The sequence below is a fragment of the Nyctibius grandis genome, chromosome 36 (assembly GCF_013368605.1).
Source record: "Nyctibius grandis isolate bNycGra1 chromosome 36, bNycGra1.pri, whole genome shotgun sequence".
Taxonomy (NCBI): Eukaryota; Metazoa; Chordata; class Aves; order Nyctibiiformes; family Nyctibiidae; genus Nyctibius; species Nyctibius grandis.
The window spans coordinates 141,175-158,655 of NC_090693.1; the positions used below are offsets into that span (position 1 = coordinate 141,175).

The following is a 17,481-nucleotide window of genomic DNA, read 5'->3' on the forward strand; positions in this document are numbered from 1 at the left end:
ATGTTTTATGATGAGGATGGTGAGACACTGGCCCAGGTTGCCCAGAGAAGTTGTGGGTGCCCCATCATTGGAAGTGTTCAAGGCCAGGTTGGATGGGGCTTTGAGAACCTGATCTAGTGGAAGATGTCCCTGCCCATGGAAGAGGAGTTGGACTAGTTGGTCTTTAAGGTCCCTTCTAACCCAAACCGTTCAGTGAGTCTATGACCCTGGGGCAGCCTGCAGCACCCTGCAGCCAGGCATCACGCCCAGGGTTGTGTCCCCCTGGTAAAATGGCAGCACCCGGCCATGTCAATCCCTTTTGTACTACCAATGCCCAAATGCTGGCCCTGCTCTGCCCTTCCCTGGAGGCACGTGGGGTGCTGCAGGTGGGGGGTGGCCCAGGGATGTGGGGCTGCCCTACAACCACATGCCCACCTATTTCCCTGTCCACAAAAATGGGCAACTCCAGCTCAGCCGTCCTGCAGCTGGTGGATGGGCCAAACTGTTGTGCTGGGAGGGTGGAGGTGCTCCATGCCAGGCAGTGGGGGACGGTCTGCGACGATGACAGGGACCTAAATGGCGTGGCAGTGGTGTCTTTGGGAAGGGGACGTGGCATATCTGTCTGGATGACGTGGCCTACACCAGGAGCGAGGATGTCCTCGCCCAGTGCCAAGCCCATCCCTGGGAGCATAACTACCACCATAGACAAGATGTCGGCATGGTGTGCACTGGTACATCCTGGTCCTGCAACACGGCGTGTCCTGAGGGGCCAGGAGGGATCCATCTGCATCTCACTGCCTCCAGGGTGATGCTGCAGTGGGATGGTCATGGCCTTCCTGGGGTGGGGGGGTCCTTTCACCACAGCCCTGGGCATTTCCACTGGCATCATGTGTGCCCCCAACCCATCATGACATTCCTGTGGTGCTTCCAGGTGTTGGCACAACCAACATGTCGACAGTCCGGCTCGTGGATGGCCCACATCGCTGCGCTGGCAGGGTGGAGGTCTTTAACAACCACCAATGGGGGACGGTCTGCGATGACGGCTGGGACCTGAGAGATGCGATGGTGGTCTGTCGGCAGCTGGGCTGCGGGGTGGCCACCGCGGTCCCAGCAGCGGCTTCCTTCGGGAGGGGGCAGGATCCCATCTGGCTGGACAGGGTCGCCTGTACCGGGTCGGAGAACACCCTCATGGAGTGTCGGGCCAGGCCCTGGGGAATTAACAGCTGCAGCCATGACGAGGATGCTGGTGTGGTCTGCTCAGGTGATGCTCATTCCTGCGGGGTCCTAAAAGCACAGTTTGGAGCCCCTCTCCTCCCCCCAAAAAAAAGCTTTTTCCTTTCCAACCTGACCCCAGGACCATTGGCTGCAGGAAGATTTGTAGGGCACAGGGGCTCATCCTCCTGGCAGGTGGTGTTGGCCCCATCCCCACATCCCAGTAGCTGCTCTGATCCAACCGCCCTTTGCGCAGCTAGGCAGGGAAGGGGTGGAAAAGGGGTCCCCAACATCAGAAGGACATGGATCTGTTGGAGTGAGTCCAGAGGAGGCCACGAAGATGATCAGAGGGTGGAGCACGTCTGCTATGGAGACAGGCTGAGAGTTGGGGTTGTTCAGCCTGGAGAAGGCTCCAGGGAAACCTTCTAGCAGCCTCCCAGTATCTCAAGGGGCTACAGGAAAGTGGGAGAGGGGCTTTTTACAAGGGCATGGAATGATATGATGAGGGGGAACAGTTTTAAACTGAAAGAGGGGAGATCTAGGTTAGATATTAGGAAGAAATTCTTTGCTGTGAGGGTGGTGAGACCCTGGCCCAGGTTGCCCAGAGACGCTGTGGCTGCCCCCTCCCTGGCAGTTTTCAAGGCCAGGTTGGATGGGGCTTTGAGCAACCTGGTCTGGTGGAAGGTGTCCCTGCCCATGGCAGGGGGTTGGAACTGGATGATCTTTAAGGTCCCTTCCAACCCAAACCATTCTGTGATTCTATGAAAAGGACGCTGACACCTGGTTTGGGATGCAGGCTGCACCAAGACTTCTCTGGGTCTCAGAAAGGTTCTGAGAAAGGGGATTTATTTCTCCCCTTCCCCACCAGGGACTGAGTTGAGAGGCCAAACGTAGGTGCCTGGTGGTGCTTATGAATCCCCAACGGCCGTGTCTGCCTGCACGTCTCTGCAGGCAGGGCTCAGGCCAGGATCTGTCCTCTCATCCTGCCATGGCCGAGCATCTGGCCTAGGTTTGCACCCCCGGGACACGTGATCTTCTTGTCTTCAACGTTGCATCACCTGCTTCTCCACCTGTAGATCTGGTCAGGACAGAGGTGGTCCGCTTGGCTGAAGGACCAAACCGCTGCAGCGGGAGAGTGGAGGTGTTCAACGCCGGGCAGTGGGGGACGGTCTGCGATGATGGCTGGGACCTGAATGACGCGGCGGTGGTGTGCAGGCAGCTGGGCTGCGGCACAGCCATGGCAGCCCCTGGCCGGGCTCACTTCGGGGAGGGGTCGGGACGTATCTGGCTGGATGACGTAGCCTGCACCGGGAACGAGGAGATCCTCACCCTGTGCAGAGCTAGTTCCTGGGGACGGAGTAACTGCCACCACGGAGAAGACGCCAGTGTAGTGTGCTCAGGTACATCCCATCCTGCGATACAGGGCATCTGGGTGGGGGGAAGGACACACACCCCCCCATCTGGCTGCTGCTGGGGTAACGCTAGCCCTGGAAAGGCACGTTTTTTTGGGGAGAGGGCACTGGGAAAGGCTCGTAGCCTCTTTTTGGCCAGGCTCATCCCCAGCCCAGCAACAGGTTCCCACCCCATTCATAACCAACATCTCCTTGAAACCTCACACCCCCCTCCCCGTGGCACTAAGCCCTGCCTTGGGGGGCCCACCCAACCCCAAATCCCCAGCCTGGACTCCATTGCCTGGTCCACATGCTTGCATGGAGGAGGCACCACCATTTGAGGGTATGAAGATGCAACTGAAGCCTATCCCTACAGTGACACTCTTCTGGAAGGGTTGCAGGGGGTTGCATGCCTTGCTGAGAGGGACCGTAACAACTCTGTATTTGCACTCTGGCTTCTGGTTTGGGGATTTTTTTTTTTTTTTGGCAAGGTGATTGGTGCCCTGTTCTCCTTTCCTAGCTAGCTTTCTCCTGGTAGATGCCAACATCACGGAGGAGATGCAGATCCGCTTGGCCAATGGCCCGAACCACTGCGCCGGGAGAGTGGAGGTGCTTCATAAACAGCAGTGGGGGACCATCTGTGATGACAGCTGGGATTTGAACGACGCCAAGGTGATCTGCCGGCAGCTGGGCTGCGGGACAGCCGTGGCGGCCCCTGGCCAATCTCACTTCGGGCAAGGGTCGGACTCAATCTGGCTGGATGACGTGGAGTGCACTGGCACAGAGATGGCCTTGTCCCAGTGCAGCCTCAGCAGCTGGGGACTCCATAACTGCAACCATGAGGAAGACGCAGGAGTCGTGTGCTCAGGTGAGGGGGAACGCTCATAGAGTCATAGAATGTTAGGGGTTGGAAGGGACTTCTGGAGAGCATCGAGTCCAACCCCCCTGCCAGAGCAGGACCAATCTAGGGCAGGTTACACAGGAATGCATCCAGACAGGTCTTGAAAGTCTCCAGAGAAGGCAACTCCAGACCTTTTGGGGCTCAGATGCCCCAAAAAAAGGGTTTTCTCCAGGACTGGGAAGTGGGCAGTGCTGGTGGGACATGAGTGATGGGAATGACCTTGCAAGGGAGCTGGTGGGGGGAAAGGTGCAGCAGGTACAGGTGGCACACGGCATGCATGCCCATCCTTGCACGTGTGTGCACCTTGCACGCCCCTCTCTGTCTGCCAGCGAGGTCAGAGGGGCCGTCTCACCCCTTTTCTTCCCTCTTGCAGGCACAAACCCCTTGCAGGTGCGGGTGCAGGACGGTTCCGGTCCCTGCGCGGGGCGGGTGGAGGTGCTCTACAACGCTACCTGGTATGGGGTGTGCAGCAGCGGCTGGAGTTTGCTGGAAGCTGAGGTGGTCTGCAGGCAGCTGGGCTGTGGGCCAGCCCAGTCAGCACCAGTCAGAGCCCACCTCAGCCGGGGGAACGGCCATGCCTTGCTGGAGTGGCTGAGCTGCCAAGGGACCGAGTCGCTGCTCCTGGAATGTCAGCAGAGAGAGACGGAGCTGGGGCCATGCAGGCACGGTTCGGCAGCCGGCGTGGTGTGCACAAAGCCAAAGGGTGAGCGCCGGGACCCTCCATGGTGTCTGCGACGGGTGGGGGGAAAAGGTCCCAAGGCGAGAAGAAAGGGGAAAGGTGGTACACGCTCATCCCGGCAAGCTCTTGAGGGCCTTTCCTGGGGGATGCACCTCGTTTTCCATCACCCTTGGGAGCATCAGAGATGATTTCCTGATCCCAAAACACACTCATCCCTCCAATTTCTCCTTGGAGCCCAAATTTCCTTATCCCTCCCCCAAACCCTCTGGGCTCCCTCCAGGACCAGCCCTCGTTTCTCAGATAGGTTGTGGTAGAGTTGGGACAACTTTGAAGGATTGGAGGAGGGTCAGAAATAGGCCTATGTGAGATGTAGCACCCCACATCTGAAGAGGAACAACACACCAGAGAGCTGATGGAGGTTGTAAGAGCAGCAGGAACGTGGAAGGTCACTCCAACCCCCCCACCCCATCATCCATCCAGGGAAATGGGTCTTAATGTGAAGTCTAATTAAGGAAAGCCCATCTCCACCCCAAGCTGAGCTGCTGGGGCGGGTCAGGCGAGGTTGGGTGTTAGGTTTTCTTGCACGCTGTTACTGGTCTTGGCTGGAAATGGGATCCCGAGTCCATTGTCCCCCCCGCAATCCCAGGCTCTTCACTGTCCTGCTCGGTGCTGATCGCGCTGCTGACGCTGGTGATGCTGCTGAGCGGGGTCCTGCTGTGGCTCAACCTGAAGAGGAGGTGCATGGCAGCAGCCCAGGCTGGAGGTGACAGCCCTATCCCTGCGTCCCCCCTGCCCAATTCACAGTCCTTTCTCCGGCCACCCCAAAACCCAGGGGGACGCGGAGACAGGGATCAGCTCAGCGGCTGCCAGAGCCCGGTGACAACCCGGTGTCCCCTCCACCTCACAGCCCACCAGCGCCTTGTGGACCAGAGCATTTCAGCGATGTCCTTCCAGCCCGCGGGGGCCATCTACCTCCCCACCAAGGCAGAAGCCCCTGAGGATGCCGACACCGAGACGACGCAGCTCATGAAGGAAGATGCTGCCCCATGACGCCAGCCCCACCTCAAGTTCATGCTCCGGGGGGTCACACGAGGTTCCTGCTGTCCCCCCTTTTCCCTAATCTGCTTTCCCAGAGACTGCAAAGCTGACGCACAGGACACTTCAACAGCAGCCCGTACCAATGACATATCAGGAGCCCGAAAATAACTGGCCAAGGGGGTTCTCCCAGTCTGGTGACATTTATTTAACCCACCTTGGCACCCTCTGGGCAGTCCCCATGGCTCAGGAGGAGCCCCATGAACCAGGCGGCCGGTGCAAGGCTGAGCTAAAGGAGCAGAGAAGCAGAAGGAGGGGTGCAAATGAATTAAAAGAGGGTCCCCAACCCTCTAGGTGTGACAGGCGTGAGTGCTGGGCGGGGTGGGACACGAGCTGCTCTTGTGCTCCTCTGCCACAGCTTCCCCCAGACCTTGGATGGAGGCAAGTCCCACCATTTCTTGACCATCCCAGGTGCCAGAGCTGCAAAGTGCTTTACACCCCCACCCCGAATACTCAGCCATCCTCCCTGCATGCATTTTGGGGTGGCCACAGAGCCCCATTTTCCTTGCTTCGTGCCCCCAATCTGTGACCATCCCTTGGGGACCCAACTATGGGAATCCTCTCTGCTGAGGTTCATGGGGGCACAAGACGTGCTGTTGCCTGGTAGATCATGGTTCTCCGCTGGCACCCCATACCTAAAAGCATCCCAGGACAGAGGGACCACGCTCTCAGCCTCACCCCGCAGTCCATCAGGCTTGCAAACTGAGGGCTGTGCCCCCAAAGCACCCGGGTTGATGGGAAGGAGGCCAGGAGACCCAATGAGCAGAGGTCCCAACAGCAGGAGACAGCATCTGCCAAGGCAACTGATGCCTTCCTTGCCAGAAGGAAACACGGGTACATTGTGCCCGGTCCTCTCTCCACCTTCCCCACAGATGAAGGACATCCCAAAACAGGGAAAGGCACAGAACCGAAGGTTTCTCCCCATTTCTCCTTTTTCCTGTGATGCTTCAGAAGGGCTGGAGAGGAAGGTCCCAAAATTAGGAGCAAAATCAGAGTCAGGGTTGCTTGGGGTGCATCACATTCAGAAATAAAACTAAAAGCCTTCCATGCCCTCCAAGCCCCATGCTCCTCACCTCACAACTGTCCCCTAGATCCTGCCCAGGAAGCTCCAGGAGCTCACCAGGTGCTGGAGGAAACATCTCAAGATGGACTGGAAAAGCTAGGCAATGCCAGCATGAGAGGGGAGCAGGGAGTCTGCAGGACATCCAAGCAGCACAAAACCTGAAATAATTTCCTCCAGCAGTGAGGCCATCCCTTTCCTTGCCAACTACCAAGCTGGTGTTGGCCATAAGGTCATCACTTGGTGACCTTATCCATTGCTTGGTGACCACCATCGCTTGGTGACCACGGAACACATGATCCCAGCACATGAGAAAAGCTTTAATTCCAAGACAGGCGTCTCTGGGAGCAGCCACCCTGGGGCTTGAACCACCAGAGATGGTCCTCTCCCTGCATCTGAAATGCAGATCAGGAAGGTAAACCTGCCTTTGGCCTCCAGGATGCTAAAGGGTAGAGATCCCACGGGGGAGGATACCCGTCAAAGGTTGGGGCTTGTCCAACCACGAGAGCACACCTACCTAGAGCCACCTGAGATGCCCTCAGTCACCCCAGACACTCTTAGGGGGGCTGGCATATAGGACATAGGGACTCTAAGAGATGCAAGCTCTCCTGGAAGAGGAGCTGAAGGCCAGCTGGGTACCCCAGATCATCTCTGATGGCCTCAACAGTTGAATGCAACCCCAGATCTCCATCAACCCTTTGGAGCGCTTGATTGGGCTGCTCCTACACAGGCAACCTGCATCATTGGAGGTGCCTTCAGGTGTGTGAGACAGCCACAGAGGCAAAAATGTGACATGGAAGGGACCTGGAGTGATGTAAATGACACTATGTAGGCAGCCACCTCCTGCCACCAGCATCATCAGGTGTCCTACAAATCCCACGTCTTCAAGTTTTTCTTCTTTTACAACAATCCCCCCCTCTGCTCAGGACCATGAGTTAAAGGAGAGGGTGAGTTTGGGTGGGATATGGCCTAAGTGGACCTGCCTCTGCTCTGGGATTGGGGTGAAGGGGCCCCCACCGCTACAACACACATCATGTAGGTGCTTCACGGTCAATACACCACCTTCAGCACCTCACCAAGCCTTAAAGGGTGAAGAACCACCACCACCACTGGCAGTCTGTTCCCAGGGCTGCAGGTGCAACCCCCCTTCTCCAGAAACACCTGGACACAGGATCCCAGGATGGGAACCTGTTGAGATGTGTCCACCACCAGCTAGGCTACAAAGGATGTTCAGGGACACTCTCAACCCTGAAGCCAAATCACAACCTCACACCCCACAGCCGGGAACAGCATTTGGAAGAGGCCAGAGCTGCCCCAGTGCTGTCTCAAGGGTTGAAATGGGAGGAAGCTGGGAAGCTGTGGGACAGGGGAGGAGGCCAGCATGACCAGGAGGCCCACAACCCTCCTCACAGGGGAATCCACCAGCCCAAATCCCAAATCACAGAATCAATCAGGTTGGACGAGACCTCTGGGATCATCGAGTCCAACCATTGCCCTGACACCACCATGGCAACTAGACCATGGCACTAAGTGCCATGTCCAGTCTTTTCTTAAACCCCTCCAGAGATGGTGACTCCACCACCTCCCTGGGCAGCCCCTTCCAATGTCTAATGACCCTTGCTGAGAAGAAATGCTTCCTAATGTCCAACCTGAACCTCCCCTAGCAAAGCTTGAGGCTGTGTCCTCTTGTCCTATCGCTAGTTGCCTGGGAGAAGAGGCCTTCTTCTTCTACAGCTTGCTGGCCCATCTTGCACACATCTGCAAGGCACAGGCTTGGCTGGGCCAAGTGAGATCCACTCCTTACTGCGTCTGCTGGCAACGCGTGCTAGGTGACCTCCCACCCATGTCTGAAGGATGCTAGGAGAAGGTACTGGGTGGGAAGGAGGACTGTACCAGCACCAAAAACCCACGTCAAGACCCAGCCGGACGCAGACGCGAGCTGAAGGAGGCGATGAGGCAGAGCCATCGTTAAATAACGATCCTGTAATTAGTGTGCAGAGCGCCAAGGAGCGCGCACATCCCACCCCCGCCGTTCCCAGAGCTATAGGGATCGTACGAGAAGTGGGGACAGGGTGAGACCCAGGATCTCCAGAAGTCTGAGGGACAGCACAAGGTCCATGTGCCGCTCTCCACCCAGCAGCCATCAGACAAGGGGGGGGCAAATCCAGGCTCCGACGGCAGCACAGGGGTAGCTCTGGGAAGTGCGAAAGGAGGAGGAGGAGGAGGATACAGAGGGCTAGTTGTGTCTCACTTGCCCATACCCCATCCAGGCTCCTGCCTGGAAAAGTCCCAGGAGCGGTTGGAGAAGGACTTACAGCACCGGGCATTGTTTGCTGAGGTTCCCAAAGTGGACGGCAGCAGTGTGTGTCCCCCTTCTTCTGCTCCGTGGGGCAGAAAAAAAGGGGGGGCAATTAACCATGTCATTAGCAGCAGCATGAGATATGGACGGGACACTTGAACCCCAAAAGGCTTCAGGGGGAAAGGGAGGTGCTGGCTCTTCCCCTAATCCCTTCCGCTGCCCGTACCGTCGTTCTATCTCCCTCCCAAAAAACAGGCAGGTCTGTCCCCTCCTGCAGGCAACGTGCCCCAGCTCCTTGGGAGCCCCCAGCCCAGGCTGAGCCACGCTCACTGGGATGACTGGGGAGGGGGATCTTGGGGTTGCACAGGGGGGGCTCAGCCCACCTCCCCACATGAGGGCAAAGAAGAGGGCTTCTGTCTGCCCACTGGCAGCATGCCACGAGCCACGGCACGCCACAAGCCACAGCACGCCTGCCAGGAGCTTGCAGCCACCCTGGCCCACAGGCTTGGAGAGGGTCCCGCTGGGATCACCCCCCACGGAGGGAGGAGGAGGAGAACATGGCACGGGTCCAGGTTCGGCGAAGGGCTGGGGCTCAGGAAAAGCACCGCAGCTTTTTGGGGGTCCACGCTGGTCCTCAAGTGCTTGTACGGGATCCCCCAGCCCGGGGCTCGTCTGTGGTCAGTAGCAGCACGTTGGCAGCACATTTGTGGCCGCCACGGCCTGGGAAAGGCGTGCTCGGCGCGCCGGGGCTCAGCCGTCGCGGTGCACGCGCTGGTGCTGCAGCAGGTTGGAGGGGTGAGCGAAGCCCTTGTCGCAGACGCTGCACTTGTAGGGGGTCTCGCCCGTGTGCACCTTCTCGTGCACGGCCAGGTAGGCCAGGTCCTTGAAGAACTTGTGGCAGAAGCTGCATTTATAGGGTCGCTCCTGGCTGTGCACGCGGTGGTGCTGGAGGAGCAAGGAGGGCCGGGCGAAGGCCTTCCCGCACGCCTCGCACTTGTAGGGACGTTCCCCCGTGTGCGCCCGCTCGTGGATCACCAGGTAGGACGACTGCTTGAAGGCTTTGCCGCAGGTTTTGCAGACGAAGGGGCGCTCGCCGGTGTGCACCCGCTCGTGGGAGGAGAGGGCGTTGGATTGCTTGAAGCCCTTGCCGCAGAGCGGGCAGATGAAGGGACGGTCGCCCGTGTGCACCCGCTCGTGCACCTTGAGGCTGTGCCCGTAGGTGAATTTCTTCCCGCAGACCCCGCAGACGTGGGGTTTGTCGTCGCAGTGCTGGCGCTGGTGGAGGAGGAGGGCGTTGGAGGTGGGGAAGTCCTTGCCACAGTCGGAGCACTTGAAGGGCTTCTCGGCGCAGTGGGTGAGCGCGTGGCGCTGCAGCTCGTAGGGAGTCTTGAAGCTCTTGGAGCAGCGGGGGCAGCGGAAGGGACGCTCGCCGCTGTGGATGCGCCGGTGCTCTTGGAGGTTGGAGGAGCGCTTGAAGCGCTTGCCGCAGAGCTCGCAGCGGAAGGGCCGTTCCTCCGTGTGAACCAACCGGTGGCTTTTGAAGTCCGAGTGGCGTTTGAAGGAGGCCTGGCAGAGGTCGCAGCGAAAGGGGCGCTCCTCGTTGTGTACCACCTCGTGGCTGAAGAGCTCCCAGGCCCTCTTGAAGGCCTTCTCGCAGACGCCGCACTGGAAGGGCTTCTCGTCCACGATCACCTCGCGGATCTCCAGCTCGCCGATGCCGCTCACTCCCCGCTTCGGGTGGGCCGGCAGCCCCACCACCGCCGCCTCCTCCAGCTCACCCACCGCGCTCTCCAGCACCAGCTTGGCGGTGGAGTAGATGCCACGCTCGTCGATCAGCTGTACAAAGTCCGGCTTGGGACACGCATCGTCGGAAAGGGGCAGTTCAGGGGAGCAGGACCGAGACCGTCTCTCCTCCTCCTCTTCCTCGCTGCTCCGTGGCACCTCCTCCAACCCGTTCTCCATCTCCCTCTGTCTGAAGTCACCTGTCCGGCCCCAGATCAACCGCAGTCTCTTTCCCCGAGAGGGTCCCGGCTCTTCAGTGCTCTCCCCCCGCCCCGGGGATGCAGGGATTCGGTTTGTCTCAGGCTTCAGGTACAACCGGTGCTTCCGCCGGCACGGTCGCAGCTCCTCAGGTGCCTGGTGGCATGGGGAAGCCCCCTCATCTTCATCAGTCTTCTGCCAGGGCCTGCCTGCACCCCGAGGGGTGAGAAAGCCCTGCCCATGGCAGCACCGTCCCGAGAGGCGTGGAGAAACTTGCCCAAACTGCCCCGGGGAGCCTTCTCCCAGCTCTTCTCTTGCCTGCGCCCCAGCTGCATCCTCCTCCTGAGCCTCCTCCTGCTCTTCTTCACCTTCAGTCCCATCTCCTTCGGAAAGAGGGGAAAGCTTCTGGGAAAAGGGGGGCTCGCAGGCTGGAGAACCCGGATGCCCTTCCATGGTAGCCCCTGCAAAAAAAAAGAGAAAGGAGAGAGCATAGGAGGAGCAACAGGTTGGTGCAAGACGGGGAGGGAGGAGGTGGGAAGATGAGGACATGGGCAGCGGCAGCGCAGAGGGAGGTCAGAGAGAGAGATACAGATATATAGGAAGGGAGGGAGACAAGGAGGCAGAGAGACAGACCCTACAGAGAGGCGGTACCAGGTGTCACCAATCCCTTTCTCCTTCGGAGCATCAAGGTGACAGGCAGCCCTAGTGCCAAAGAAACAGCCCGGACTGACACTTCAAAGCCTTTTTTTACCCATGAGCCTGTTACCAGCACCCAATATCAGCTGCTAATTCACAGCAGGGAGCGATTCCCTTCCTTGCAGGGCCTGCTCATAGTTACCTGGTCAGAGCAACAGCTGAGGGATCAACCTCAGCCATGTCCCCAGCTGTCAAGGGCCGTACTGGCTGGCCAGCAGCTTCCAGGCAGGGGTTTGAAAAGCTCCTCGGAGGATGCCTGGGTCTCCCCGGGTGCCTACATGACGCCCCGTCTGCGACAAGGAGCTGTCAGCCCTGCCTCGGGCACAACGCGCGTGGATCAGTTTAACCAAGGGAGGAGAAGAAGGCCTAAAGCACAATCCGCCTCCCAAAACCCCGTGTGAAATCACACCCCACAAGGGCCTGATGCACAAAGCAAGAGCAACCAGCTACAACAAGTTCTTTGTCGCAAACAGCTCAATTCAGGTGGTTTGGCCTCGCCTTCCACATCCGGAAACATCCCGGTGAGAGGCAGTGAGTGGAGGGGACATCAGGAGCAGCAGAGGCTTGAAGAGCCTCCAAGCACCGTGTCGCACAGAGGAGAGTGCTCCCACCAACACAGCGAGGAAGCTGCCACAAAGCCAGACATAAAACTGTCCTAAAGGTGCCCGAGAAGGGACTCACAGAATCCCAGAATCAACCAGGTTGGAAGAGACCTCTGGGCTCATCGAGTCCAACCATTGCCCTGACACCACCATGGCAACTAGACCAGGGCACTAAGTGCCATGTCCAGGCTTTTCTTAAACCCCTCCAGAGATGGTGACTCCACCGCCTCCCTGGGCAGCCCCTTCCAATGGCTAATGACCCTTGCTGAGAAGAAATGCTTCCTAATGTCCAACCTGAACCTCCCCTGGCGAAGCTTGAGGCTGTGTCCTCTTGTCCTATCACTAGCTGCCCGGGAGAAGAGGCCGACTCCCACTGCGCTACAACCTCCCTTCAGGTAGTTGTAGACTGCAATAAGGTCACCTCTGAGCCTCCTCTTCTCCAGCCTAAACAACCCCAGCTCCCTCAGCTGTTCCTCGGAGGTCAGACCCTCCAGACCCTTCACCAGCTTGGTCGCCCTCCTCTGCACTCGCTCCAACACCTCAACATCTCTCTTGAAGTGCGGGGCCCAGAACTGGACACAGGATTCAAGGTGCGGCCTCACCAGTGCCGAGTACAGAGGGACGATCGCTTCCCCAGACCGGCTGGCTACACTATTCCTAATAGAGACCAGGATGCCATTGGCCTTCTTGGCCACCTGGGCAGGCTGCTGGCTCATGTTTAGCCTGGGCTGTCCATCAGCACCCCCAGGGCTCTTTCTAACTACTCTTCCCCCAGCCTGTAGCGCTGCAGGGGGCTGTTGTGGCCCAAGTGTAAGACCCGGCACTTGTTCTTGTTGAACCTCACGCCGTTGGTCTCGGCCCATCGATCCAACCTGTCCAGATCCCTCTGTAGGGCCTTCCTACCCTCCAGCAGATCGCCACTCCCACCCAGCTTGGTGTCATCTGCACATTTACTGCGGGTGCACTCAATCCCTACGTCTAGATCATCTATAAAGATATTGAGCAGCACCGGCCCCAGCACTGAACCCTGGGGGACACCGCTAGTGACCGGCCGCCAGTTGGCCTTTGCCCCGTTGCCCACCACTCTCTGGGCTCGGCCATCCAGCCAGTTTTTAACCCATCGAAGAGTCCACCCAGCCAAGCCCCGGGGAGCCCCCAAGACCTCGCGAGCCAGAGGAACAGAAAGGGGTAAAGCAAGAGAAGCACAAGGGCAGCAAGGCGATGTATTTAGGGAGGAAAAACCAGCAAGTGTCTGCTGGAGAGAAGCTTCTACGTGCCAAAGCAGAGAAGATTTGGAGGGTTCAGTCCGAGACAGGCGACCACGAGGCTCCCAAAAAAGCTTACGTGCTCCTAAAAGGCAGCAGGAGAGGTATTCCCCGGGCGGGCAGCACCACGGGGAAGCCGAACCCCGGTGAAAACAGCTTTGGTGAAGACGGGGTGATGGCGAGTTGCCATTTCGGAGAGAGTCACGGGACTGATCGGGGCAACCAGTCCTACCCGCGGAGCAAGAGCTGGGGGTATCGAGCGTAGCCGGGAAGGAATCGCTGCCAACGGGCTCTAAAGTGAGAAAATACGTCGAGAAGGGAAAAAGAATCGACTCAGTGGAAGGACGGGGCCAGGGGGAGCGAAGAGGCGGCGAGGGAGGAATCGCAGCAGCGGAAAAAGCTCCAAGCGCAGCCGCGTAGGAGCTGCTGGGCCAAAAATACAGGATTTTGCCCCACCCAGTAGGGTCAGCAACGCCCCCAGCCTGCCCAGTGTCCCCAGTGCCCGTGGGATGGCCAGGACCCCCCCTCCAGCCCAGCCCCTCACTTTCCCCCCTCTTTCCCACCCCCCAGATACTCCCAGTGTGGCCCAGTTTTCCCCCTGTCTCAACAAGGACCCTCCCTGCATATCCTGATCTCATCCCCCCAGAAAACCACAAGCTCTCCCAGTATGTCCCAGTCTCCCCTGGTATCACCCAGACACTCCCATCACATCCCCCTCCCGAAAGCCATTACAACCAGACCCCCCAGTATGCCCCAGTCCTCACCAGTATCAACCAGACCCTCTCATCTCACAGACATCCCCCCCACCATTCCAACCGGAGCCCCCCAGTATTCCCCAGTCCCCACCAGTATCAACCAGACCCTCTCACCTCACTGCCCTCCCCCCCACCATTCCCACCAGAGCCCCCCAGTATTCCCCAGTCCCCCCCAGTATCAACCAGATTCTCTCACCTCACTGCGCTCCCCACCACCACTACAACCAGATGCCCCCAGTATGCCCCATCCCTCCCCAGTATCAACCAGACCATCTCATCTCACTGACCTCCCCGCTACCATTACAACCAGATGTCCCCAGTATGCCCCAGTCCCTCCCACAATCAACCAGACCCTCTCATTTCACTGTCTTCCCCCTCCCCATTCAAACCACAGCCCCCCAGTATTCCCAGTCCCCTCATATCAAATAGACCTTCTTATCTCAATGGCATCCCCCCCACCATTCCAACCAGACCCTCCCAGCACATCCCAGTCCCCCCCAGTATCAACCAGACCCCCTCATCTCACTGCCCACTCCCATTCCCATTACAACCAAACCCCCCAGTATTTCCCAGACCCCCCCAGTATCAACCAGATCCCCTCGTCTCACTGCCCTCCCCCATCCCCATTACAACCAGACCCTCCAGCACATCCCAGTCTTCCCAGTATCAACCACAGTCTCATCTCATCCCCCACTCCCATTACAACCAGACTCCCCAGTATTCCCCAGTCCCTCCCAGTCTCCACCAGACCCTCTCACCTCACTGACCTCCCCACTCCCATTCCAACCAGACCCCCCCCAGTATGCCCCAGTCCCCACGAGTATCAACCAGATCCTCTCACCTCACTGCCCTCCCCACTCCCATTCCAACCAGACCCCCCCAGTATGCCCCAGTCCCCACCAGTATCAACCAGATCCTCTCACCTCACTGCCCTCCCCCGTCCCACTCCAATCAGCCGCCCCCAGTATGCCCCAGTCCCCACCAGTATCAACCAGACCCTCACACCTCACTGCCCTCCCCCCTCCCATTCCAATCAGACGCCCCCAGTATGCCCCAGTCTCCCCCAGACCCTCTCACCTCACTGCCCTCCCTACTCCCATTCCAAACACACCCCCCCAGTACGCCCCAGTCCCCCCAGTACCAATAAGGCCCCTCCCATCTCATCCCCTCCCCTACCCCATTACAACCAGCGCCCCCCAGCACTCCCCAGTCCCCTCCCAGTACCAGCCACACCCTCCCCGTTACCCCCCGCCATTCCCCAACGCCCCCCCCCGCCCCAGGCCTCCCCCTCACCCCCGGCCCAGCATCGCGGTGGATCCTCCCCCCTCGCCCCCTCCCCGCGGGGGGGAGCCGCGGCCCGTTCCCCCCTCCCTTCCCCCGGTACTGCCGCCCCCCGGCTCGGACCCACCGGGGTCCACCGGCCGCCCCCCCCCCGTCGCTCACCCCCGGCCGGTGCCGCAGCCCAAGGACTCCCCCCGGCGCCGCTTCCGGCCGCGCTCGCGCGCAGCGCGGCGACGCCACTTCCGGGGGCGGGGCTGGGGGCGGAGCGCGCATGCGCGCAGCGTGGGGCCGAGCGGCCTTGGGCGGTGCATGCGCGGGAGGGGCGGAGCAAAGGGGGCGTGTGCGCGTGCGCGGGGGGTGTGGCGGGGGCGTGGGGGGGCATGTGGGGGGGACACGCGTGTGCGTGGGGGGACGCGGGGGGGGGACAGGCTTGTGTGGGGGGGACAGGCGTGAGGGGGACACGCGTGTGCATGTGGGGACGCGTGGGGGGACACGCGTGGGGGGACACGCGTGGGGGGCGCGTGGGTGGGACACGCGTGGGGGGACATGTGGGGGGGACACGCGTGGGGGGACACGTGGGGGGACACGTGGGGGGGACACGCGTTTGCATGTGGGGACGCGTGTGGGGGACGTGTGGGGGGACACGCGTGGGGGGACGCGTGGGGGGACGTGTGTGGGGGGGACATGCGTGGGGGGACACGTGTGTGCATGTGGGGACGCGTGGGGGGGACACGCGTGGGGGGACACTTGGGGGGGACACGCGTGGGGGGACATGTGTGGGGGGACACGCATTTGCATGTGGGGATGCGTGGGGGGGACACGCGTGGGGAGACATGGGGGGGACACGCGTGGGGGGACATGTGGGGGGGGACACACGCGTGCATGTGGGGCCGCGTGGGGGGACACGCGTTGGGGGACGTGTGGGGGGACACGTGGGGGGGGACACACGTGGGGGGTCGTGTGGGGGGGACACGCGTGTGCATGTGGGGACGCGTGGGGGGACACGCGTGTGCATGTGGGGACGCGTGGGGGGGGCATGTGGGGGGGACACGCGTGGGGGGGAAACGCGTGGGGGGACATGTGGGGGGGGATGCGTTTGCATGTGGGGACGCGTGGGGGGGACACGCGTGGGGGGACATGTGGGAGGGGGACACGTGTGGGGGAACGTGTGGGGGGGACACGCGTGGGGGGACACGTGGGGGGGACACGCGTGGGGGGACGGGTGGGGGGGACACGTGTGCGTGTGATGACGCGTGGGGGGGACAGGCGTGGGGGGGACGCGTGTGTGGGGACGCGTGTGTGGGGGACGCGTGTGTGGGCGTGGGGACACGTGTGTGGGCGTGGGGACACGCGTGTGGGAGGACACGTGTGGGGAAACGCGGTGGGGGGAGACATGTGTGGGGGGACACGTTGAGGGGGACAAGTGTGTGAGTGTGGGGGGACACGCATGTGCAATGCAGAGTTGTGCCTGGAGCACGTGTGTGGGCATGGGGACACGCATGGGTGGGGACACGCATGTGTGTGGGGACACACGGGGAACAGGTGTGTGCGTGTGGGGACACGCGTGTGGTGGACACGTGTGTGTGGGGGGGAACGCGTGTGAGGGGGGGGGACGCACGTGTGCAATGGAGGGACCTGCCTGAAGCATGTGTGTGGGTGTGGGGACACACGTGTGTGTGGGAACACACGTATGGGCATGGAGACACGTGTGTGCAATGCAGGGACACACTTGGAGCACGTGTGTGGGCATGGGGACATGCGTGTGCAATGCAGGGACATGCCCAGAGCACATGTGTGGGCGTGGGGACACACGTGTGGGCATGGGGACATGCGTGTGCAATGCAGGGACGTGCCCAGAGCACATGTGTGGGCGTGGGGACATGTGTGGGTGTGGGAACACACATGTGGGCATGGAGACGTGTGTACAATGCAGGGACATGCTTGGAGCACGTATGTGGGCGTGGGGACATGTGTGTGGGCGTGGGGACATGCTTGGAGCACATGTGTGGGCATGGGGACATGCGTGTGCAATGCAGGGACATGCCCAGAGCACATGTGTGGACATAGGGGCACACGTGTGTGCCCAGCAGGGACATGCCTGGAGTATGTGTGTGTGCTGAGGCACACGTGCACATGTGGGGACGTGTGTGCAATGCAGGGACGTGCCTAGAGCATGCGTGTGTGTATGGGGACACGTGCATTGCAGGGACACACCTGGAGCACATGTATGTGTGCATGTACAGATACACATGTGCATGGCAGGGACACACCTGGAGCACATGTGTG

General features: G+C 60.3%; 3 protein-coding genes across 3 annotated transcripts in view; 1 reads left to right on the forward strand and 2 right to left on the reverse strand.

The window, feature by feature from the left end:
• The window catches only part of LOC137675626 (uncharacterized), a 139,872-nt gene that overhangs the window by 66,355 nt on the left and 56,036 nt on the right, over window positions 1-17,481 (reverse strand). Inside the window, 1 exon segment of the mRNA XM_068421815.1 lies at window positions 589-597. Coding sequence (XP_068277916.1) covers window positions 589-597 — 9 coding nt within the window.
• Window positions 928-5,239, forward strand: LOC137675616 (CD5 antigen-like). The gene is made up of 6 exons (XM_068421802.1): window positions 928-1,240; window positions 2,268-2,615; window positions 3,121-3,450; window positions 3,857-4,186; window positions 4,809-4,925; window positions 5,070-5,239. The coding sequence occupies exons 1-6, from the start codon at window positions 928-930 to the stop codon at window positions 5,210-5,212; spliced, it is 1,581 nt and encodes a 526-aa protein (XP_068277903.1). The 3' UTR covers window positions 5,213-5,239.
• Window positions 8,281-15,436, reverse strand: LOC137675628 (zinc finger protein ZFP2-like). The gene is made up of 3 exons (XM_068421817.1): window positions 15,358-15,436; window positions 13,239-13,451; window positions 8,281-11,057 (listed from the first exon to the last, which is right to left on the reverse strand). The coding sequence occupies exon 3, from the start codon at window positions 11,047-11,049 to the stop codon at window positions 9,367-9,369; it is 1,683 nt and encodes a 560-aa protein (XP_068277918.1). The 5' UTR covers window positions 11,050-11,057; window positions 13,239-13,451; window positions 15,358-15,436; the 3' UTR covers window positions 8,281-9,366.